The sequence below is a fragment of the Narcine bancroftii genome, chromosome 4, assembly GCF_036971445.1.
Source record: "Narcine bancroftii isolate sNarBan1 chromosome 4, sNarBan1.hap1, whole genome shotgun sequence".
Taxonomy (NCBI): domain Eukaryota; kingdom Metazoa; phylum Chordata; class Chondrichthyes; order Torpediniformes; family Narcinidae; genus Narcine; species Narcine bancroftii.
The window spans coordinates 188657164-188682078 of NC_091472.1; the positions used below are offsets into that span (position 1 = coordinate 188657164).

The 24915-nt window shown below is 40.7% G+C and overlaps 1 protein-coding gene and 1 long non-coding RNA gene across 8 annotated transcripts in view; one reads left to right on the plus strand and one right to left on the minus strand.

Annotated features, from left to right (window-relative positions):
• LOC138761339 (uncharacterized) overlaps positions 1-15581 on the plus strand; it is a 44049-nt gene extending 28468 nt beyond the window's left edge. For all 3 annotated transcript variants that reach the window (XR_011356264.1, XR_011356266.1, XR_011356263.1), the window contains one exon: positions 15495-15581. This is a non-coding gene — a long non-coding RNA (uncharacterized lncRNA). The remainder of the gene's footprint in view (positions 1-15494) is intronic.
• cfap251 (cilia and flagella associated protein 251) overlaps positions 1-24915 on the minus strand; it is a 64097-nt gene that overhangs the window by 14475 nt on the left and 24707 nt on the right. For all 5 annotated transcript variants that reach the window (XM_069933280.1, XM_069933278.1, XM_069933279.1 and 2 more), the window contains 8 exons: positions 22643-22857; positions 18256-18450; positions 16800-17050; positions 14879-15030; positions 13936-14097; positions 13273-13457; positions 12563-12677; positions 10417-10580 (listed from right to left, as the gene is read on the minus strand). In XM_069933280.1, the coding sequence (XP_069789381.1) occupies positions 10417-10580; positions 12563-12677; positions 13273-13457; positions 13936-14097; positions 14879-15030; positions 16800-17050; positions 18256-18450; positions 22643-22857 (1439 nt within the window). The remainder of the gene's footprint in view (positions 1-10416; positions 10581-12562; positions 12678-13272; positions 13458-13935; positions 14098-14878; positions 15031-16799; positions 17051-18255; positions 18451-22642; positions 22858-24915) is intronic.

Below are 24915 nucleotides of genomic sequence, written 5' to 3' on the forward strand. Positions count from 1 at the left end.
TCTATTCTAAGCAGTGCACCTGGTCATGTCTTTAAAACCTGAGCGAACTAACTGGCTGGAGATTTTGTGGAGATTTCCAATCTCTCACTACAACAGTCAGATGTCTCCACCTGCTCCAAAAGATCAGTGCCAAAAAAAAAAGAAAGGCGACTTGCCTCAATGACTCTCAGCCAATGGCACTTACATCTAATGTGACCAAGTGCTTTGAGAGGTTGGCTATGGAGCAGATCAACTCCCATCTTACAAAGGACCTGGACTCATTTTAAATAGCCTCTCGTCACATATCAACAGCAGATGCTAACTTAATGGTCCTCCACTCGACACGAGATCACATAGACTAGCCATTAGCTATGGGGACCTCTGCCTCTCACTCCCACTACCCACCACCCCACCCCACCAGGGGCCACAGAACATTTAAGTAAAAGCATTGTTTTATTTTCACCTGAGGTAACAAATATTTTGATGGTTTTTCAGTGTCATCAATAGGAGAGCAGTATGGAAGAATCCAAAACCTGACTGCCCATAAATCTTCAGCAGAGTCCCGGGCGGCGGGGGGGGGGGGGGGGGGGGGGTTGGGGGGGAGGTGGGGGCATAGCTGAAAAAAGGTTGAGAATGGCTGACCTGGGCCACAAGAACACCTACATCATTAACTACAACTTGGCATTCAGTACTATCATACCGTCAAAGCCAATGATTTGAGATGTATTGTCAGAACATCACATACAACCCTGCAGGGACAGCAGAATAACCGAATAACCACTTATTGGTGGTGCAAAAACAAACTGTATACAATGTACACACATAAACAAATAAAGAAATGTAAACAACTGACTGTGCAATACAGAGAGAGAAAAAAAATCAATAAAGTGCAAAAGTAATGGTTGCCTCATGGTTGCCTTCTGTGGTGCTTGAAGCAGCTGAAGAAACACAGTCACCACACCGAAGATCATTAATGACTGTTTATTCAAACTCAGTGCGTGCCCCTTTAAGGGCAGCTCGGGCTCAGTCACCACGCGACTGGTGATGTCATAATCGCTGCCCAGGGCACGCACTAGAAGAGAGGCTGGAGTCAGAGAGAAAGCCCTGATGACGCCATCTCCCCATGGCTGCCCTGCCACGTGGCGATACACGTGGGGCCGGTTCGCCATGAGGATGTGCGCTGCCACGTAACCCCCCTCCCCCCACCTCCCAGAACCGGCTACGCATCCTGCCACTTTGGCATGGCCATCTGCACCGGCTGGGATAAGTCTGAATGAGTGGCTTTTAAGAGGTCCACAGTAAACAATTCTTCCCTGCTCCCCACATCTAAGGTGAAAGTTCCACCCGACTGCTGTTAGGTCTGCTTTGTTCATGAATGAGTGAGACAAACACCAGGCTGAGTCGAAATCAGGGTTCTTTGTTCTTTATTACCGGATTGTAACACTTGCGACCAACCAGGTTAGTCGGAGAATGCATTCTGCCGTTATCAGCAAAATGGTGATTTTTTATACCCTTGGATATGTGCTTAGAACATCATCATATCATTACTTGTCCAATGACTAAAACTGTTGCTATCCTTTCCCTGCTAGCTTCCTGCCTCTCAATCCATCAATGTCTCTCTTATCTTGTAAGTACAAGGATGCATTCACATCTTGTTACTGCCCCGTACATTCCCATCTCATGATGTTTTACCTAACAGGAGTACAAGGACACCTCCCCTTCTTGTTACAGCCTTGTACAGGGTAACTCCCTACACATTCCCATCTCATGATGTTTTACCTTACACTGCCAGAGAACCTTGTACGGCCCTTCGTATGGGCGCTGCAGCAGGGCCCTCTGTGGTCCTCTCCGGACAAATACAAACTGTGCCACATCCAGTGATTTGGGTCCATGGGATGGTTGGGTGCCATGATGTGATGGGGGTGGCGGGGTTAGGTTGGTCAGTCTTTTGCGGAGGTCCGCAAGCTGCTCGCCTTTATTGTGCGTTGCCTCAGCATCCGGGCCGAAGAATTCACCTGGCAGGGAGAGTGGCACGCCATTAACCATTTCTGCCGACGAGGCTTGCAGGTTCTCCTTGGGCGCTGTACTGATCCCGAGGAGGACGCAGGGTAACTCATCTACCCAGTCGGGGCCGGAAAGTCTTGCCATCAGAGCAGACTTCAAATGTCGGTGGAACCTCTCTACCAACCCATTAGACTGTGGGTAGTAGGCCATGGTGTGGTGAAGTGTTACCCAAGAAGCCTTGCCAGCTGAGACCATAGCGCAGAGGTAAACTGGACGCCTCTGTCACTCGTGATGTGCGCTGGCATGCCAAAAAGAGCAATCCACTGGCTGACCAGTGACTCCCTGGACACCGGCAAGGGGCCCAAGACATCCACGTGGATATGCTAGAACCTCCGCATTGTCGAGTTGAAATGTTGAAAAGGGGCCTGCGTGTGCCTGTGGATTTTGGACACCTCACACCTGATGCAGTTGTGGGCCAGCGCTTGAGGCCATGCCAGACGAATCATTACGCCACCATCCTCATGGTTGCCTTCAGTGAGGGGTGGGCGAGATGATGGATGGAGCTGTCGACCCTTGCCCTCCACTCCTGTGGAACTACCGGGCGCGGTGAGCCGGTGGAGGTGTCACAGAGCAGTGGCTGGGCGGAGTCAGGAAACCAGATATCCTCGAGGTGCAGACCTGAGATGGCGGTCTGGAGACCTTGAGTTTTGGCGTTGCACTGTTGGGCCTGTGCTAGTTGCGCGTCATCTAGGCCAGGAGCTAATGTGTTGATGGTCGGGCGGGAGAGCGCATCCGCGACCACATTGTCCTTGTCCACCCTGTGCCGGATGTCCGTGGTGTATTCGGACACATAGGAAAGGTGGGGCTGTTGCCTGGCTGACCACGGGTCCTTGGCCATAGCCAGTGCTTGGGTGAGGGGTTTGTGATCATTAAAAACAGTGAAAGTTCTGCCCTCCAAGAAATATCGAAAGTGATGGATGGCCAGGTACAGTGCCAGAAGCTCCTGGTTGAACGCACTCTATTTAAGTTCCGGTGGCCACAAATGCTTACAGAAAAAGGCCAACGGATGTCACTGTCCGTCCAGCCACAGTTCCAGTATTCTTCCGACTGCCGTAGCGGAAGCGTCGACTGAGAGCGCCGTGTGGGCTTCCGGGCATGGGTGTACCAACAAAATCGCCTTTGTGAGGGCCTATTTCGTTGCAGCGAAGGCCTCATTTGCCTCCTCTGACCAGGCCAGGGTCTTCTCTTTTGCCATGATCAGCGCGAATAGAGGGCACATGGTGCGGGTGGCGTTGGGAATGAATCTATGGTAAAAATTTACCATCCCCACAAATTCTTGAAGGCCCTTAAGGGTGGAGGGTTTGGGGAAACACTGAACGGCTGCCACTTTCTCCGGTGCCAGAGCTGCCCCAGACACTGAGATGGTGTGCCCCAGGAACTGCAATGTTTGTTTCCCAAACTGGCATTTGACTTTGTTGACCGTGAGGCCGAACTCTGCCAGACGGGCGAACAGGGTATGGATATGGGCCTTGTACTCTTCGCAGCTACGGCTGGCTACCAGGATGTCATCTAGGTAGATAAAGACAAAGTCCAAATCCCTACCCACTGAATCCATGAGGTGCTGGAACGTCTGGGCGGTGTTCTTCAACCCTAACTGCATCTGGAGGAACTCGAATAAGCCGAAAGGGGTGATAATGGTGGTCTTTCCAATGTCGTTGGGGAGAACCGAGATCTGGTGGTATCCACGCACCAGATCGACTTTAGAGAAGAACCGCGCGCCGTGGAGGTTGGCCATGAAGTCCTGGATATGGAGAACTGAGTATCTGTCTGGAGTCGTGATGTCGTTTAACCGCCTGTAGTCTTCGTAGGCCTGCAACCACCAGATGACTTCGGGACCATGTCCAGAGGCGCTGTCTGACCGCCAGATGATGCCCAAATCCTGGAGTCTGGAGAATTCCTCCTTTGCCTTTTTCAGTTTCTCCGGTGGCAGCCATCTAGCTGTGGTGTGTAACAGGGGGCCTTGTGTGGAGATGAGGTGGAAAACTCCCTGTAGGGGGAAAGCGACATCGAAACATGGCTCCAGGATGGCGGGAAACTTGCTGAGGATCTCGGCATACTCGCCTGTGGCGGCGGCTACTGTGGCAATTCTGGGTCTGTCGTCGTCTGCCGTGCCCAGTCGCACTGAGTGAAAAGTGTGGGCGTTGAGCAGCCTCCTACCCCTCACGTCCACCAGCAGGCCATGAGCCCTCAGGAAGTCGGCCCCCAACAGCGTAGTAACCACCGAGGCCAGGACGATCCTCCTTGTGAACTTTTCTTCCCCGATCTGTGTCTTCACCCTACGGGTGCCATAGGTCTTGATTGAGGAGCCGTTGGCAGCCTGCAGGGTTGGACCAGGGGTCCGGGTTAGAGTCTCCAGCGCTGTAGGGGGAGGGCACTCAGTTCGGCCCCTGTGTCCACCAGGATCCGGCGGCCTGTGGATCTGTCTGTGATGTAAAGGAGGCCGTTCACGTGGCCAACCGTTGCAGCCATCAAATGCAGATAGCCTGGCCGTTTCCCTAAAAATCACAGAGTTGGTGGCACTTGTGGGCTTTCGCTCCCTAGAGCTGGTGGTAAAAGCACCATGTTGATTGGGGTTCCTCCGGCTTGTGCTTGGGGGCAACCTGTGGTCGACGGGGCTCTGGCTTGGAAACCTGGCTGAGGGACGTCTCGTTTTCCTGCTTTGCACACCAGAGGGCATCTGCCCGGCCTGCAGCCTTGCTGGAGTCAGAGAAGTCTTCTTCGAACAGATGTAGCTGGATATCTTCTGGCATCTGTTCAAGAAATATCTGGCGGAAGAAGAAACATGGCTCATGATCCTCCACCAGGGCCAGCATCTCATCCATAAGAGCTGAAGGGCTACAGTCCCCCAACCCATCCAAGTGTAAGAGCCTGGATGCACACTGCTGGGGAGTGAGGCACAACTTCCCCAGGAGTAGATTTTTGAGGGCGGTATACTTGCCCACTGCTGGTGGTCGATGAATGATGTCATCCACCCTCACCGCCATGTCCTGATCCAGCGTGCCCATGACGTGGTAGAACTTCGTGGTGTCGGCTGAGATGTTGCACAGGTGAAATTGTGCCTCCGCTTGCCCGAACCACGTTCGTGGGCGATGGGGCCAGAAAGGGGAAAGCTTGAGGGCTATGGCGTTTACCTCGGCTGCGTCCGTCATTAACTGGGTCCAGATAGGCATCTGGGCCTGTCAGGGTAAACACTGTGGAGCTTGCAGGAGCTGAAGAAAAACCAGTCACCACACCAAAGATCGTTAAAGACTGTTTATTTAAACTCAGCGGCGCCCCTTTAAGGGCAGCTCGGACTTAGTCACCACGCGTGTGGTGATGTCATAATCGCTGCCCAGGGTGCGCGCTGGAAGGGAGACTGGAGTCAGAGAGAAACCCCTGATGATGCCATCTCCCCATGGCTACCCCGCCACGTAGCAATACACGCGGGGCCGGTTCGCCATGAGGATGTGCACCGCCACAAGTCCTTAAATGAGTCTCTGATTGAGTTTGTGGTTGAGGAGTCTGATGGAGGAGGGGTAGCAGCTGTTCCTGAACCTGGTGGGGCGAGTCTGATTGAGTCAGTGGCACCTGATGGTAGCAACAAGAAATGAATGTGTGCTGGGTGTTGGTGATTGCTGCTGCTCTCTGACGGCAGCATTGCCTGTGGTGAGGGGTTTTGCATGTGATGTCCTGGGCTGTGTCCACTACCTTTTGCAGGGCTTTATGCTCAGGGGCATTGGTGGCCCCATAACCAGATCATGGTGCAGCTGATCAGCATTCCTTCCATCACACCTCTCTAGAAATTTGCCAGGGTTTTTGGTGTCATACCAAATCTCAGCAAACTCTTGAGGAAGTAGAGGTGCTGACGTGCTTTCTCCACAATGCCATTAGTGTGTTGGGTCCAGGAAAGATCCTCCAAGATAGTGACCCCAAGAACTTAAATTTGCTTACCTTCCCACTTCTGATCCCCCAATGATTAGTGGATCATACATCTCTGGTTTTCCCTTCCTGAAGTCAACATTCAGCTTCTTGGTTTTGATGACATTGAATGTGAGGTTGTTGTTGGTGTACCATTCAGCCAAGTTTTTAATCTCCCTCCTGTATGCTGTCTCATCACCCCTTTTTATACAACCCACTGCTGTGGTACCTTCAGCAAACTTATAGATGGTTTTGTTGTCATAGATGTAAAGCGTGTAGAGTAGGGGGCTATGAACGCAGTCTTATGGTGCTCTGGTACTGATGGAAATCGTGGAGAAGTTCTCATCAATCCTCACTGATTGTGGTCTGGAGGTGAGGAAATCCAGGATCCAGTGGGGTGTTAACTCCCAGGTCTTGTAGTTTGCTGATGAGTTTTGAGGGGATGATGGTGTTAAATGCCAAATTGTAGTCGATAAAGAGCATCCTGATAAAAGCATGTTTGCTATCTACGTGTTCCAGGGCTTTCTGTAGAGCCAGTGAGATGACATCCGCTGTAGATCTGTTCTATGATAAGCAAATTAAAATGAATGATGTGCTTCAACAAAAGCCTCTCAAAATATTTCATCACTGTTGATCTGAGTGCCACTGGTCAATAATCATTTACGCAGGTTACTACACTCTTCTTCTTGGGCACTGGTACGATTGACGCCTGTTTGAAACTAAGCACTGTTAGGGTGAGATGTTGAAGATATCCATGAATACATTGGTAAGTTAGTCAGCATAGAGTTTTAATACTCGGCTGGGTACTCCGTCTGGACTGGATGCTTTCCTAGGATTCACTCTCCTGAAGACAGCCGCACGTCATCCTCGGATACAGACAGGAGAGAATCATCAGGGGACATGGGGGTGCGCAGTGGTGGTTCCTTGTTGTTTTTGTGGTCCCAGTAGGCACTGAGTTCATTAAGGAATAAAGCTTTGCACCAGATTTTGTTTTGGAGCAAGTTATGTCATTTAGGCCCTGACACAGCTGTCGGGTGTCCCTTGTGGTTTCCATTTTCGTCCGGAAACTCCACTTTGCTTGAAAGATGGTTTTCTGAGCTCATAAGTGCTCCTTCTGTAGTGATCTCAATATCTGGACTTAAATGCCTGTGGTCTGGCTCTCAACAGGTTATAGGTTTCATTGTACATCCAGGGCTTCTGGTTGGGGAAAACCATTAATAATTTGGTGGTATACACTTGTCCACAGCTGTTTTGATAAAGTCTGTGACAACCCTGGTGTAACCATTCAGGTCGTCAGCTAAGTCCTTGAACACCGCCCAATCTGGAAGTCCTGCAACCGTTCTTTAGCCTCCTGTGACCACCTTCTGGGTGTCCTGATCTCTGGATCCTCTCTTTTTAGGCACTGTTAATATGAAGGCAGAGAAGCACAGCCTGATGATCAGACTTGCCAAATTGTGGTCTTGGGAAAGAATATTAGATCTTCCTTATCTTGGTGTAGCAGTGATTATGTGTGCTGGGACCTCTGGTACAGCAGGTTACATGCTGGTGATAGTTGGGCAGGGTTTTCTTGAGGCAGGCCTAGTTATAGTCTCTGACTAAGATTTATAGTGCATCATGGTGGGCCATCTCTTGTTTACTGACCACATCATGCAGCTCTGCAAGTCCCTATTTGTAATCGGCATCAGAAGGGATATAAACTCTGGTGAGAATCACTGATGAGAACTCTCTGCGTCGATAGAAGGGTCTGCATTTAATTGAGAATTTGCTCTAAGGCTGTAGAGCAAGAGGTCAACATAACCCTAACATCCAGGCTCCACCCAATATTAATGTAAAAACACACATCACTCCCTCTCCCATTTCCAGAATTGGAGTTCCGATCCAGTCTATGAATGGTGAAACTGATTGGTAGGATAGTGCTCTGTGTGTGCTCTCTGTTAGCTAGGTCTTGGTGCAGCAAACAACTAAGACTTGTCTCATCAAAATTAATGGATCTTGGACTATGTTCATCCCTCTCCCACTAGTTCCTTGACTTCCCATCGATAGAACCCAATTAGAGTGGATGGGTTACATGACCTCATCCACGCTAACCATCAACACAGGGACACCTTAAGACTGCATGCTTAGTCACCTGCTCTATTCCCTGTACACTCAATACTGTCGAGCTATGTTTAGCTCCAACACAATCTATAAATTCTCTGACGATGCCACTGCATTTGGCCAAATAACTGGTAAAGAGAAGTCAGAATACAGGAAGGAGATTGAGAACCTGGTTGGGTGGTGGCAGATCAACAATCTTACTCTTAACATCATCAAGACCAAGGAGCTTTCTGTTGATTTTTATGAAGGGGAGGTCGAGGGATCATTGCATTGACTTGTGGAGAGGGTTAGTAACTTCAATTTCCTGGTACTCCATACATCAAAAGACCTCTCCTTGAGCCAGCCAGCTCAACCACATCTATACTTTCTAAGAAATCTGAGGAAGTTTGGCATGTCAGTGAATACTCTATCAAACTTCTAGTTGAACATCTATTGACTGGATGCATCACAGACTCATTTGGTAATTCGAGTTCCCAAGAATGCAGAAGACTGCAGAAGGTAGCAAACATAGCTAGGTCCATCACAGTCTCTGACCTGACATTGAAGTCTATTTATGTAAGGCGCTGCCTCAAGAAGGCAGCCAACCTCACCTGGTCGCAAGCTCTTTTCACTGCTATACTTGGGTAGAAGGTACCGAAGCCTGAACAGCTCAAAAACAATGTTTGTCCAACGGCAATCAGGCTCTTGAATTTTGGCTTGTTATGCTAATCATTGATGGATTCAACACCATATAAAGGATTGTCTGCACTATTGTAATGGCAATTTTTCTTGCATGATGGCAACAGTGAATATTTATCATCCATCTTATGTATTTATTATCTCATTTTAATTTAATGCATACTTCTGTAGTTCTTTTATGAAGTACTTGTTTGGCTGCAGTGGATATGAATTTTGGTACTTATGTAAAATGTGTATGACAATAAACATGATCATTAACATTCCAATAAAGAGGAAAGATTGAAGAAGTTGGGGATTTTGTTAGAACAAAGGTGGAAGGGAAATTACTTGAAAATAAAATTATGAGCAGCCATGATAAAGGAATTAAGAAGAAACTTTCCTTCAAAAACCGGGGTGCATAGACATAAAATAAATGGTGGAAGGGTTAGAAGAAAAATGAGGCACAAAAAAATCCACACAAACACGTAACTAAAACTCTCTGAAAGGGTAGTTGAGGCAGAATTCCAATACATTTGTGAAGAACTTTCATGTGCATTTTCAGAGATGTGATGTATCAACTTAATTTCAGAAGCTTGTCTTCAACTGTTATATGCCCAAAAGGCCAAATAGCTCCATATATCAGAATTTTTCTATTTTCCATGAAGGCAAACGCAAAGCCCAGATGTAAAATCCTCCTTACAAGTACAGAGAGCTGTCCCACAAATCAATTGTTCGATATAGTCCAGCTGACAACATGCATATTCTTCTATCATTGGATATGAATTTTCTCACTATTTGGCAAATAATAAGTTCCCATTACAAACCCCATTCCATATCCATTGATTCTCTCCCTCTCTCTGTGAACTATTCAAAACTGACCCTTTTTTAAAAATGAGCAAACAAAGAATTGCTGGCAGTATCCATGGGTTGAAATGGCCAGTCAACTGTCCAGGTTTGGACCATTTAACCATTAAGTTCCCCCAGAAATTGTTTGTTTGCTCAGGATTCCAGTATCTGTAGTCTTTGTGTTTGTCAATGTGTTTATGCCTTGATCCTAAATTTTGAAAATTAGCTATCGCTAATGATATATTTCTCTCATGATGCCAGAGTCCATTCTTGCTCATCTATAGCTGAAATCTCACCTATGTCTGTCTAACCTTTCATTTTGATTACTGCAATGCAATCCTTAACGAGCCTACTTTTTTTTATGATCTTGAAGTCACACAAAACTCCACAGTCTGAGACATTACAACATCCCATTCAACTATGACCTATAGAGGCTTGTAAATAGGCAATGCCTCAACTTTAAAATTCTTCTGCTTTAGATTTTCTCCATCTTTTTAATTCCACCACTCAATCCATGCCTTAAACTGCCAAGTTTCTAAATTCTGAAACTATCTCACTACTAGTTTCTACTTCTTTATTATCCTTAAAGACACTCCATGAAACTTACCTCCTGGACCAAGTCTTTAGTAATCTGGATGAATTTCTTCTTATATGGCTTGTCACTATTTTTTCCTTCTTGCTAACACTTTGATGAAGTGTCTCCAGACATCGGAATGCTTTGAAAGCATCAAGTGGAAGATATTGCTGTTTGCTATCTTTTCTAGACATCTTTTCCAAGATCAAACAGGAGGTCCACAAATACCAATTTTGTGAGATCTGTTAAAGTTCTATTGTCAAGAATAACATTTCTTAGAAACAATGCACTAATATACTTACTTCAGGTCAACTTTCCACATATGCACAGTACAGTCATCACCTCCTGCTGTAAAAATATAACAACCATCATATGAGCAGGCAACATTGGACACCATACTTCCATGACAGATGAATGCACAAGATTTGTGGGGGTTTCCATCAAGTGGCAGGGTTTGTAAACCCACCTGGATAACACAAGGGAGGAAAACACAATTTTTGACTTCATTGGTAAAAATGCTCATCTTACAGCATATACAATGCTCTTCTACAAAAACTTGGGTTCTGAAAATAAATCTCTCAGTCTTTCTCCAAAAAACATCTGGACCCCTAATTTTGCATGTCATTCTCCATGTCTAAAGCTATATTTTTAGTTGGAGATCATCATCATCTAATGTAGAGCAATAATTGTTGTGTTTGAAACAATATCCAAATCCACATATGAATTTACAAAAAATCTGTTGAATTCCATTGGGACCAGAGTAAATAGCTGATTAAGTAGATCCAGGGACTTCCACCAGAAAATCTTAGTAGACATATTTTGTATCTGTAGCCCCTTTCACCTTGCAAGTGATCCCAGGAATTAACCACCAATCGGCCTTTAAAGTACCGAGTAGGAAAGCAAATTCAGCTCAATGCCGGCATCAGATGACGTCATCTCACACCGGGGATTGATGGCCTCGACCCCTAGTTCAATCCCTGGCATCTGCAGACACTGGCATTGCAATCAGGCAAATTTGAAATGGGTAATTGCATTGTGGGATTGAAATTACCCATGTTTTTGCGTAAGTGCAGGAACGTGAAAGAAGAAAAGATTAAAATGAAGGTATAAACTTTGCCGTGGGAAAGTTGCAGTGGGGGGGGAGGAAGAGAGAGAAAGCGGAAGTAAATAGCAATAGCGGACAATTTTAAAACAGTGTGGGAAAATTGGTAGCGCTATAGCACATAATTTATAAAGACCATGTGAAAAAAGCAATGGCGGACCTGACTTCCCAGAATGCTGTGCAGCAGAGAAACCCCTCCATAAGTGTTCCATGCATGCAGCTGGGCATACAGCCCTTTCTCTGCTGCACGAAATTCTGGGAGGGCAAGTCCGTCATCGCTTTTCCCCCCACAGTATTTATAAATTGTACGCGATAGTGCTATTAACTTTCCCACGCTGTTTAGATTGTGCACAATAGTGCTATCAACTTTCTCACACTATATAAATTGTGTGCTATAGCACTACAAACTTTCCCACGCTCTATAAATTATGTGCCAAAGTGCTACCAACTTTCCCACCCAGTTTAAAAATTGCCCACTATTGCTATTTATTGCTCACACTTTTCCATGCTCCCTTATAAAGATTTATATAGGTCAACACAACAACAGAGGCTGAAGGGCTCATACTGTGCTGGACATAAAGCTCAATTATGTTATAATCAAGCATGATTAATTTTGTTCAAATATAAGATCATAATACATTGATCGGGATTTAGGGCAGGTCCACCATCACTAAATGCATCATGACGTCACCAGTAGAAGGTAGAACAGTCCTCACCCTGGGGATGGCTCCTTGCAAGTGTGATCGCGTTCAGTGTCCCAGAATGAAAAGCCAAACCCCCATTCCTATCCTGGGACACTGAACGGCCAATTTAGTGGGATGCAAGTGTGAAAGGGGCTTTTGTTAAACAGTAAATCTATCATTATAAATCAATACAAATATATCTTAATCCAAGGGTACTGGATCATTGATTTTAATCAAAAACAGTTGTTTCACACTGAATCATTTCAATCATTTTGATGATAGTAGCCTTTTATTAGCAGGCTTATTTCCCTTCATTTTTTTAAAACTCAGATTCCTATTGATCTACTTTCATTAGAAGACACTATGTGGTAACAAGGAGGGGAATTTCTTGTTGGCTGTTCCCCTGCTGGGAAGTTAATAACTGGCTGTAATAATGATTACTCAGTACTAACAAAAACAAAATACCTGGAATGAGATCCTCACCTGTACAGCTAACAACATCATTTCAAATGTGTACATTTTGAGTTCATGAAGAACTACCTGTATTTTCAAAAGCTTGCAGTACATACAAAAAAATATTTCAAAGATTTTTCACGCTCAGTGAAAACTTAAAACTGAGAATTGCATCATGACATCTGGCTATTATTATGGCTGAATGAATACCTTGTTATCTGTGATGTAGGCTAAATAACCAAATTTAGGTTCATTGCTGTTTGAGAAAGGGAGAATCTCTATCTTCCTTAAAGGAGATCCATAGATTGGACTTAATACTGTCTTTCTGTGGGGAAAGAAACAACTTCAACACATCATGATAAAAAGAACTAGAAGACATAAGCACATGATCATGTGCTTAATTGACAGTAATGTAATCAATTTCTAATCAACCTCACACCAAGCAAATGTGTTTAATTGGATTACAAATAACATAAATGAAACAAGGATTAAAAACTGTCTTCTTCAGATCATGCAAGAATAAAGGAAATCAAGGTCAGTTAAATTAATATATGTGTATTGATTCTTTAAAAGATTATCCAACAGCAAAAGAACAGATGTAAAAATAACATAAAGAACATCCAAAATAGTAGCAGTAGACTACAGAGCCCCTTGAGCTTTCTCTGCCACTCAAAAATTAATTAGTTAGCCTGTTCCTCAAATCCACTTTTCCATCCAATCCCTACATCCCTTGTTTAACATTTCAAAACTCTATCTCAGTCCTGAAATTACTCAATGTCTGTTGGAGGAGAGAATTCCAAATATTTATTTATCTTTAGCAGGCAGTTTGGAAGAGGACGGTCAGCAATATTCAGGTAGTAGGACAGAGCCGTGAAAGGATTAATGTTTTAAGCAAAGTCATTACGTTATTTTTGAATAACCTGCACATCCTGGTAGTGGCATTGTAGAGTTTTAGCTTATACTGGCTGTTGGCCATGATAATGAAGCTCTCTTTAGTGATTGGTGGGTACCAGGCCATGCATGTAGGTAGAGCACTCTGTTCTATTCTATCACTACTCAAGATCCGAAGATCATCCCCAGTACTATTAGCCAGATCATACTCGACCTGAAAAATAAAAAAAAAGGACATTTATTAAATGTTGTGTTCAACTACTATTATGATCTGCTTATTGTTTTCAAACCTAAAACAAAATTGGCCAGTGACAAAAATAAACAGTAAAGGTAAAACAAAAAAAAATGAAATAAATTGGAATAACAACAAGAAGTTCCAAATGCTGTACCAAGAGTAGGAAATGGGAGAACAAATAGCCAAATGTTTTGCAATACAAAATATGATGATTCAAGGATCGACAAATCCATGCTATTTATTAGGAAATTTTAGGAAAGGGAATAGGATGAGATGAACTCTATAATAAATTTTATTTAAGTCAGAGGATTCCATGTGGATTTTTATTACTCAATCTAGCATATGATTCATCTTTTCAAAAATGGTGCTGATGTTGATATATTTCCAATACTGGTTAAAATAATGTTTTTAGCAATGAAACAATCTGTCCAAGATCAAACATTAAACTATCACTTACCAGTACCCTGTCCTCTCCCAGAGACAATAGTCTGGGTTGGTCACTATCCAAATACATCCCAAACATGAGTGATTTAATTGGTTTAAAGTGTGCGTTTTGCCTTCCTAAATACATCCAAGACCCCTTGAGGAAATTAAACACGGTCACTGTGGTTTTACTATCCTGCAACAGAAAGAACACATTAATTCAAGAGCCATTGAATTGTCCAAGATTTATTATTTATTTGAAATAAAATGGTAATTTGGAAATATACATTGTATATTTTAGAAAAACTTTGAATGTAGCAAGATTGAAAATAGAAAATTAAAATGTTAATACTGTAATCAGATAAAACTACCAATCAGTTCAATTAATCTTTTTATTCAAGTAGTTGACCATATAAAACCATAACTGGTTATCATGCTTCCATAATCTGATCTGTGTTGCAACTATAACTTTACTGCTTCTCTGCTAAGCACAATTCTCAGTCTATCTTTAAGAATGGTCAATTAGTAAATTATATTTGTTCTTCTCAAATATTTTAATTACATGAAAGAATGGTGTCAATGTCCAATATAATATCAGATCATGGTAAGATAACAAGGCACATGTTGATGCATGACCCTCCCCACAGTTCTGAAAGTGCTTGGGATTTCATGGCTATTCTAAATTTGTCACATTTTAATTGAGACTTTGCTGTTATTTACAATCATACAATCACTTTCTGTGAGTGAATGCTATAATAATTCAGCTCACTGAACATCACATTTATAGAGAGGAGAAGGCTTGAAGGTATTACATCTGCATTCCTCTTTATCAAGATGTAAGAGTTTTGAAGGGTAAAAAGAAAACTAATTATTTTTAAAAATATAAAGCCTACTTTGTATTTGGCATGTTCAATAAAATTTAGACTGCTTCTACATCCACTGCCTCAATGCAGTTTCTTTATATTTCCTATACTCACAACTGTTGCTAGGTAACTTGAGTCATGCGAGAAGGCAATGTCAGTAATAGCATCTTTGGCATATTGGAAAGGTTCTGAGTGCTCATCGTTCAGAGAAAGAGCATCAAGGATGTGAACGCATCCATCAGTAAGTCCAACTCCTAACAGTGAACCTATGGAAGTAAGGAAAGAGTATTTTTCCAATTAAGAAGTCAAGAATGAAATGATATTAAAACCCCCGGTATCCAGAATTCAAGCAACCAGCAAAAAAAAAGGAAAATAAATTGTAAAAATTAAAATAAATAAGAATAAAATAACAGGTAAAAATACACAAGTTTAAAATTGTAATATTAAATGTTCTCTGAAGTAACACATAAACCTTTGGTGAAGATGGGAGCAAATATTCAGCCAGCGGAGTGCCTGGGTTGTGGCTTTGTTCATGACAGCTGTTTGAATCAAGTTGTGTGAAACAGCAATGGCATCGTCCAGGATGAAGAGCTGGTTGCTGCTGCTCAGCATTGGGGTGACTCTCTTAAAGTATGTCCTCATCCCTGCTCAGAACTAATCACCCTGATCAGAGGCTTTATCTGTAAACTAGAGTGGGGTGTTAATTATGATGTTATTGTTTGTCTTTCAGGCAGCTCCGTGGAGGGGGAGGAACCTGCAGATTCAGTGATGGATAAACATTTTCAAAGAAGGTGACTGAAAATAAAGTAACATGCTTGAAGGTTTATATATTCATGCAAGTGAAGTTTGTTCTCTGTTTAGTATTTTGGTCTTTTAAACTGTTTATTCTTAATGCAGGTGTATTAGGCATTGTAAAAGTCTCAAACAACTGGAAAATACACGTATACAAATTCCAAGGATTTATTATATTTAACCATTTTCTTTCTCAATCAAATAATTATCTATGTTTCAGGTCATTGCCAAAGAAAAGAGGGCATAATGTTGAACCATTTATCAATTTACAATTGACGTAGGCCATTTGGAACACCATTAGATAAATCTTGATGGTATACATCTGCTACTCATAATTGTTACTTGCAGTCACCTCATGCCCAAACTTACCTGGTGCAGATGCAAAGGGTATAGCTTGTGGCCATAAGTGTCCTGGATCCCAGCAGCGGGGTCCTAAGAGCAGCACATTGCTGCTCAAGCTCCCTTGAAAGCTTTCTCGTTTGGTGTAAATATTCAAAATGTATTTTTTAGACCTAATTTATCTTTCTTTCTTATTTTACACACTGCATCTTCATTATCCTATTGAATTCGATCTTTGCCAGGTCTAGCCTGAGTCCAAAACTTGATTTCCCAATGTAAATTCTAGGGCATTTACCAGCAAACTCCAAGTACATTATTCTTTAATATCTATGACCTAGATGCAAATATATGACATCTGTTTAAAGTGAAGGAAGGAAAGTTTGGGGGAGACATTATGGGTAAGTTTTTTTTTTACATATAGAGTTGTGGTGCCTAGAATACATTGCCAGGGGTGGTAGTGAAGGCTGGAACATTAGGGTCATTTAAGAGATTCTTAGGCAGGCACATGGATGAAAGAAAAATAGAGGGTTATGAGGTAGGGAGGGTTTCATTCTTTTCAAGTTGGCACAACACCATGGCCCGAAGGGTTGTACTGTGCTATAATGTTCTATGTTCTAAATTCTATAATGCAGGATGGATTCAAAATTGTCACTAACTGGCAAATTCAATCTACTAATAACAAATAAGAATCACAACATCAGAACATAAATTGCCCATAATTCAAGCTGCATTAGCATTCAGATAGAACTCCCACTGAGAAGGGCTAGCAGTAGGAGCTGTGAAACAATGAAAAGTCTTATCTGGGCAACATTGAGGAAGCATTGCTTTTACACTTAGCACCTGACTGTGACTGCTTGAAATACTAAAATCTAAACTATCTACAAGTTAAAATGATTGCTCCCACCTGCTTTATTGTAGGTCATACACTGAATATAATTCCCGGTTCCAAACAGCCTGCTGCAAACCGGTTTCTTCTTCTCATAGTCCCAGACCTTCAGAAGTCCACAATAACTTCCCATACAAATGAGAGATTGCGAGGGATGACATGCTATGGCATGCAATGCTCCACTGTGCTCCTGCAATAACATTTCAAGTTTGCACCCATCTCCAGTTACATGAGCCACAGTAGCATCAAATGTAGCTACAACAAAGTTTCTACATGGAATAAATAGACAAAAGAATTAAGACATTTTAATACTTTATGATTTTTTAATATAATATAAAAAATTCACATACCTTTAGTTTAAAACTACTGAAGTAATACCTGTCTCCCAGTGTAGATGATACAAAGAGACAATAATAGTGCCCATGGAAATCTTGGAAATAAATGGAGAAGGTAGAAAATGCATAACAATACATTCAAGTTCCTGGGTTTTATAAATAGGGGCATGGAATTCAAAGAAGTCACAATGAACACTGATAAATCACTGGTTTAGCAACAACTGTAATTGTGGGATTATTGAATGTACAATTTTTCACTATAATGCCATTGACTCTTTTGGATATGTGCCCTCAATTTATAAAATTATTTTTCACTAACTTTGCCTTTCTCATGCATTGAGTAAATTGCACGAAAATTCCCATAATGTATTTTGCCCAGCATTTTTGATTTACAAACTTTTGCTTAGCAAAATATTTCCAATGCAATTTTTTTGCAAATTGAGTGGTGTGCTCAGTTCTGGTAAAATGTGAAAGGTTTGGAAAAATCAGAGGATTCAAAAAAGGATAATTACACTTTAAAGCATTTTTTTTCCTATCCTAGAATAGTTAGATTTTTAAATTTTAAAGTGAATGTATCATTTTCAAATAATACTTCCTGAAATTTTTCATTCATAGTCATACAGCATGGAAACAAACTCTTTACCCCAACTTCCCCCACACCAACCAAAATGTCCCAACCACACTAGTCCGACCTTGTCTGATTTTGGCTCATATCCATCTAAATCCATCTTTATCCATGTATCCATCCAATTTTTTTTTTCTTAAGCATTTGGCGTAGCAGTTAGCACAACGCCTTTACAGCGCCAGTGATTGGGACCGGGGTTTGAACCCCGTGCTGTTTGTAAGGTGCTTGTACGTTCTCCCCGTCTGCGTGGGTTTTCCCCAGTGGCTCCAGTTTCCTCTCACTGTTTGCAACGTACTGGGGATGTAGGTTAATTGGGTATAATTGGGCTGCACAGGCTCGTGGGCCAAAATGGCCTGTTACCGTACTGTATGACTAATTTTTTAATTTATTTAAATTTTTTTAATTGCAATAATACCTGACTCAACTACCTCCTCAGACAGAAATTATTACACAGAGATTTAAAACCATATGGTTTAACCAGGTATCGACTAAATAATATTCTGCAAATACTAACCTGACAACAAATTGTTGAGCATTGATGGTACATTCAGATGGGTAAGCGGTTTTCTCATTAGCTTTGGGGGCTGGTTGACTGGAGAAGGAAATTGAACGAATGGGTCCCAAGTTTAAGTTACTATACCAATTAAGTAAGCAAAGCTCTTCATCATAAAACCTGATGCAACCCTTGACATCACAAGTCACTATGTACCTGCAATAAATTTTATAGTTAAATTACTATCCAAGTAAATTCTGGCAATTAATTTATATTGAATGGACATGCCCTTAGACTTGCCTTAACTAATATTTCAACAAACCCCAATCACAAATGTAAAAATATTAACATTTAGATTATCATATTCATTTTCATTCCCCTCCCAGAGGAACCTCCAAATTACTGTGCATTTGTTTTGAATGCACCTGCCTTCAGTTCTTCCAAGAGCTTCAGAGTCCTTTAATCCAATCAAAGATGATGGCTAGAATTGATGGTCTTGAGTCAGCTTCTCTTCTGATAACATTTACGCATTGTGACAGAGTATTTAGAGGTGGTTTGGGAGGAATTGTCAGAGCAGCTTGCACACACATATTTTAAAACACAGAATATTTGCAGGACTTTTGCAGAATGCTTTTTGCAGGAGGCAACAAAGTATCGACAGCAGCTTGTCTGGGAGAGCATGTGATCTTTGCAGGCAGAGAAGAGTTTTGCTCTCAGAGTGGGAAGGTGTGAAACAGAGACAGAGGAGACAGAAATCAGTTCCATAAGGACAAATGGCAAACTTTGGAAGGCTGCCTGGTCAAAGGAGGAGATTGGCAGTCTGAAAGGTGACCTGAAAGAAAATCATCTGGAGAACCCTGAAGAGGGCAAGTTTCGTCAGCAAGACTGATTGAGAAGGAATCAGTTGTGGATATCCTGGTAAAGGACAAGCTGGCAAACTTTTGAAGGTTGTTTGGTCAAAGGAGGAGATTGGCGGTCTGAAAGGTGACCTGAAAGAAAGAGGATCATCTGGACAACCCTGAAGGGGGTTGATGCACTAAAATCAATGCCAAATTGTAAGTCTCCTGGTGAAGATGGGTTTAGATTAGAATTTTATGAAAAAGTTCAGGATTTATTAATGTCTCTTTTGATGGATGTTTTAAAACAGACAACAGAGGTTCATTCTTTACCAGATTCCTTTTCTAACGCAATTATAACAGTTATTCTTAAGAAAGATAGAGATCCATTAAAGACTGAATCTTACAGTCCTATTTCATTGTTAAATGTTGATTATAAAATTGTAGCTAAGGTTTTAGAAAATAGATTGGCGAAGTATTTACCAAGTTTAATTCACTCAGATCTGGCAGGATTTATTCAGCAGACAATATTGCAAAATTAATCAGTTTGATTCACATTTCTCAGAAGAAATCCAACTTACCAATGGTTTTATCGTTAGATGCCAAGAAGGCATTCAATAGGTTAGAATGGAGTTTTTGATTAAAGTATTGGAAAAATTTAGGTTTGGACCAATGTTTAAGTGATTAAGTCTTTATACAAAATCCTTTTGCCAGAGTGGTGACAAATGGCCAAATGTTGTCATAATTTTTATTAAAGAGATCTACTAGACAAGGATGCCCTTTGTCCCCAGCATTGTTTGTATTAGCAATTGAACTTTTAGCACAAATGATATGACAGGATAGTAATATTAAGGGTATTAAAGTTAATTCTGATGAATTTAAGATTAATTTGTCTGCTGATGAAGTTTTGATTTATTTATCACAACCAAAGAATTCATTAATTTCATTATATAAGAGACTGAAACAATGTGGAGAAATATCTGGTTATAACATTAACTTGAATAAAAGTGAGGTAATTGCCATTGATTGATGGTGACTATACTCAATGTAAGAACATTGTTCAATTTAAATGGTCAGATCAGATTAAATATTTAGGTATTAAAATTGATAAGGTTCAGGACAATTTATAGAAGTTAAATTATTTACCTTTATTTCATAAAATTAAGGAAGATTTAAATAGACGGAAAGATTTACCTATAACATTAATAGGTAGAGTGAATTGTATCAAGATTAATGTTTTTCCGAGAATTCAATATCTTTTTCAATCCCTGTAAAATTCCTCAGAAATTCTTTAAAGATTTGAATTTTATAATTCAGAAATGTTTATGGAAAGGTAAAATGGTAAGAGTATCCCTACAAAAATTAACTTGGAAGTATGAATTGGGAGGTTTACAACTCTCGAATTTTCAGAATTATTATACGGCAGCACAATTGAGGCTTATCAATAGAATGTTTGATTTGGATAATCCATTAATAAGGGATAATATAGAGTTAATTAAAATTGGTGAGAAATGTATGGCACAATTTATTTATAAATGGAATATTGTTATTAATTATTAATAATAATCCACCTATTTTGAGACATTGAATTGAATTATGGAATCGGATAAATGATGAGCTAGGTACCCAGGGTAAGATTTCAGGTAAAACACCTTTGTATCAGAATAAACCTTTTCCTTTTACTCTTAATAATCAGTTTATGAAAATATTGAATCAGAAAGGGATTAAAACTGTACAAGATTGTTATGAAGCTGGTTATTTTATTTCTTTCCAAAGAATGAAAGAAAAATACAAAGTTCTAAATAATACTTTTTTTGTTATTATCAAGTTAAGGCTTTATTATTGGATAATTTTGGACATACTTTAAGATTACCAAGACCATCAAAATTTGAAATTTTGCTTACAGAAGGTAGTACAAATAAATTTATTTCAGAAATGTATAAATTATTACAAAGTAAAATGCCTAAATTAGATATTCATAATTCAAGATTAAAGTGGGAAAAAGATTTGGGAATAATAATAGATCAAGATGATTGGGAATAATAATAGATCAAGATGATTGCAAGGACTAAGATTGTTAATGTGAGATATAGGTTAGTCCATTATAATTTTATACATCAGTTGTATTTAACGCCTCAGAAATTAAAGAAATACAATTTAATTTTTTTCAGATTTATATTTTAGATGTTGTAAAGAAGTAGGTTCTTTTCTACATTCAACTTGGTTATGTGATAGTGTTAAATTATTTTGGACATGACTTTTCAGAGAAAATTTTAAAGATTCAATTACCAATGGATCCAACATTAGTTTTATGAGGTAATGTTAAAATGTTGAATTTGATTATGTACCAAATTGCATTTTTAAGACTATCGATGGCTGTAGCAAGAAAATGTATTGCTATTACTTGGAAAAATGAGATTGATTTGGGATTGCAGAGGTGGCATATGGAAATGAAATCTTGTATTCCACTGGAAAAAAATAAACATATAATTTACATGACAATTATCATTTTTTCAGAGAGCGTGGAGCCCTTATTTAGATCAAATGGGTTTAAAAATTTGAATCTCTTCTGGCTCGTTGTGGTGGTGTTGCACTGATCCATAGCAGTTGGTTGCATTTGTGATTGTTAAATCTCCTTTCTTTCTTCTTTCTTTTGGGTGGGAGGGTGAGTTTTGGGGGGTGGTCGGAGGAGGGGAAGGTGGTTATTTTGTATTTTCTATATTTGAAATAAAATATTTTTTTTAAAACTTATGTCATTTTGCAACTACTATCAAAATTTATAAACTAAATGAGATGTGAAAACAGGATAAATTGTGCAATAATAGTCACAGCTGTCAAATGTAAAATGGCATCTGATAGAGGGAAAGATTTCAAGTTTCCAGCATATGTTAAGTTTTGCTTCATTTTGACATCAGAGTTCTCATTAGGGAACAATTAGGTCAGAATTTTCTGCTGTCTATTATTCTGTATTTTAATCATATTCACTGAAAAAATATTTTGCAATTATTTTGTAAGATGTGGTACAATTAGAGTATTCAGATCAGTCAATTACAAAAAAATACTTTTCTGGACAATTAGCTGTAATTCCAAATTAATGTTCCAGTGAACGGGACTCCTAAACAACCTTAGAACAGATTGTGGAGTTTCACTTCTTAAAAATGTTTGTGGTTAAAAAAAGTTTTAGGCAAATATCTATCGAATAATTAAATTTGTCCTTCTTGTAAACCCTAAAAATATCAAAATGTATGGATATTATTTTTTGTTCATTGGAGAAAATAAATGTTTATAATTACACATTAACTAAAAAGATTTATTGACACAAATAATTGATTTTTTAAAATTTTGATCAAATAGATGAAAGGGATTCCATAAATTCATACTTCACTTTCTACCATTAATAACCCTATCAACATCTTTCAAATTTATCAACCAAGAAATGTGTCAGTTCTCAGAATTTTGGGGTGTAAAGAGAAATCATCATTAGAAAATATTTCTTCGGTGATGACAATGAAAGTTGATGCTCATTTGAGTTCTACAAATAATTTGTGAATGAGAACCCACTTCTCCCTTACCTGTCAGTTACAGTGACCACTGTAATACTATCATTCTGTAGATTCACCAGTTTAAAAGGTCGTTTTTTGTATTGTTTCACTGCATCTAATTGAAGTTGAGTTGTAACCTCAGTGGCCCAGATAACCAAATTCCCTGCTGAAGTAGCAGTGAGTACTTGTGAAGGAACAAGGTGGAAAACTGATTGACTGTAGAGTCCCACAATCTTGTTAAATGTCTGTGAATGAAAAGCTTAGAAAGTTAACGCAAGTTTAAAAATGTTATCTTTCTTATAATCATAACTGAAGAAGCATTGTTTATTTTCAACAAGTCAGACTTCAGTACTCTCTGTAAAATGTCAATATCACTTTGTTTTATATACACTTAACCCTTATCTTTTGGCTGAATGCCTTACACTAAATAGTCTGATGGTTCTGCAGCCCCCATCAGGGTACATTGGAGAGTGCTCAACTGGCTGTTTCTTTTGACTTTCATTTCCACTTTCGGGTAAGGTCAGACTCTTTGTCTTTTACTTTGCTCAGAATCAGGAACTGATAAAACCAAGGCTTAAAAGTTCTGCCCATTCCCAACAGTCAGTTTGCAGACAGTTGGCATCACTGCATTATCTTTCAATCCTATTCTTTAACAGACACTGTTAGGGATGAGTTAACTGACACATCATTAAATGTTTTGTTACATGCTGAATAGTTAAAATAGAATGCAAGGAAGAGAAGCATAGCTAAGCCATTTAGTCTCTCATGCCTGGTCTGCCATCATTAAGATTATGGCTGAGGTTTTACCTCAATGCCAGTTTCTGACTATCCAAAATATCCTAAACTCTTGCTTCATTTAAAATGTTAATTTTCAAATTCAGACAGTTTTGAAAATGCCAACAGGAAATATCCTAGTGTGGCCATTGGAATTGCAGTGAACACGACAAAATAACCATACAAGGTGTTAATTTTGAATACATCAAATGGATTTACTCTTCATCACCCCTGCAACCTTTTAAAAGCCAGAATCACGTGCTTGACACATGCTGATGTTATCATGCACGGACGTCACATGGTTGGTTCGATGTCTTTTGGGAATTTTAGTGCTACATGAACCCTCCCCCACCACCATCCCCCAGAAATGGCAGAAAGGTTTGTCTGTCTTTTAGGTGGTCGACCTCTGTGATGGACTATTGGCTGCTGCAGTGGGGAAGACTGGTCAATAGTGAAAGACTGTGGCTTCCCTCCAATGTCCAATATACAGGTTGACCTAGTTTGTCTGAGTATCCTAGAAGGTCCTTCGTAAGGCATCTGCAAAGGTTAACCAAGTGTTCTCCTACAGATGAAGACATATTCGCAGTTTTTGAGGTCTTCACAAAGGAACAGTGTTGTCCGTCCGAAGATGGTGGTATATACTATCTCCCTTAGCCTGGTCAACAGTTCCTTAGGATCATTGAAAGGTAGGGGACGAACTTCCCTGGGACCACCAACGATGTGCCGTACATGAGCTCTGCAGATGAAGCTTGGAGGTCCTCCTTTGGAGTTGTTCTAATGCCCAGAAATACCCAGGGCAGCTCATCAGCCCAGTTTGGGCCATCTAACCGAGCCATCAAGGCAGACAAGATGTTGATGAAATCTTTCCACCATTCCATTAGTCTGAGGATGATAGGCATTTGGGTGATGAATTGTTGTATCGAGCCAGTGAGACAAGGCCATCCACAGTGAGGAAGTAAATTGTGGACCTCTATCTGAAGTAACCAAAATGAGACACCCAGGAACTGAGGAACGCCCGAGCACAGTGTCTGCAGTAGCATCTACCATAGGCACAGCCTCGGGCACCACGTAAACCTGTCTATTACTGAAAAAAAGGTAACGGTATCCTCTTGAAACAGGAAGTGGACCAACAATGTTCATGTGGACATGAGCAAAATGCCAAGTAACTGCTGGGAAGGCCTGCAGTGGTGCCTTAGTATGCCACTGATCCTTTGCTTTCTGACAGGCAATGCAGGACCTCGCCATTAGTGTAATGTCTTTTTTAAGTCTGTGCCACATGAACTTGTCCGAAACCATGCAAACGGTCGATCTAATCAATGGATGTGAGAAACCAATGCACAGAGTCGAATACTCAATGTTTCCATGATGCTGGAACTACTGGGTGTGGGAGTCCCATTGATATATCACAGAGGAGTAGTTTACCATTAACTCCAAACTGGACATCTTTCAATTGAGAGTTCATGATTGCAGTCTGATAAGCATTCGTCTCATGGACATGTTCTTGGGTCGTGGCCAAAGCTGTGTAGTCA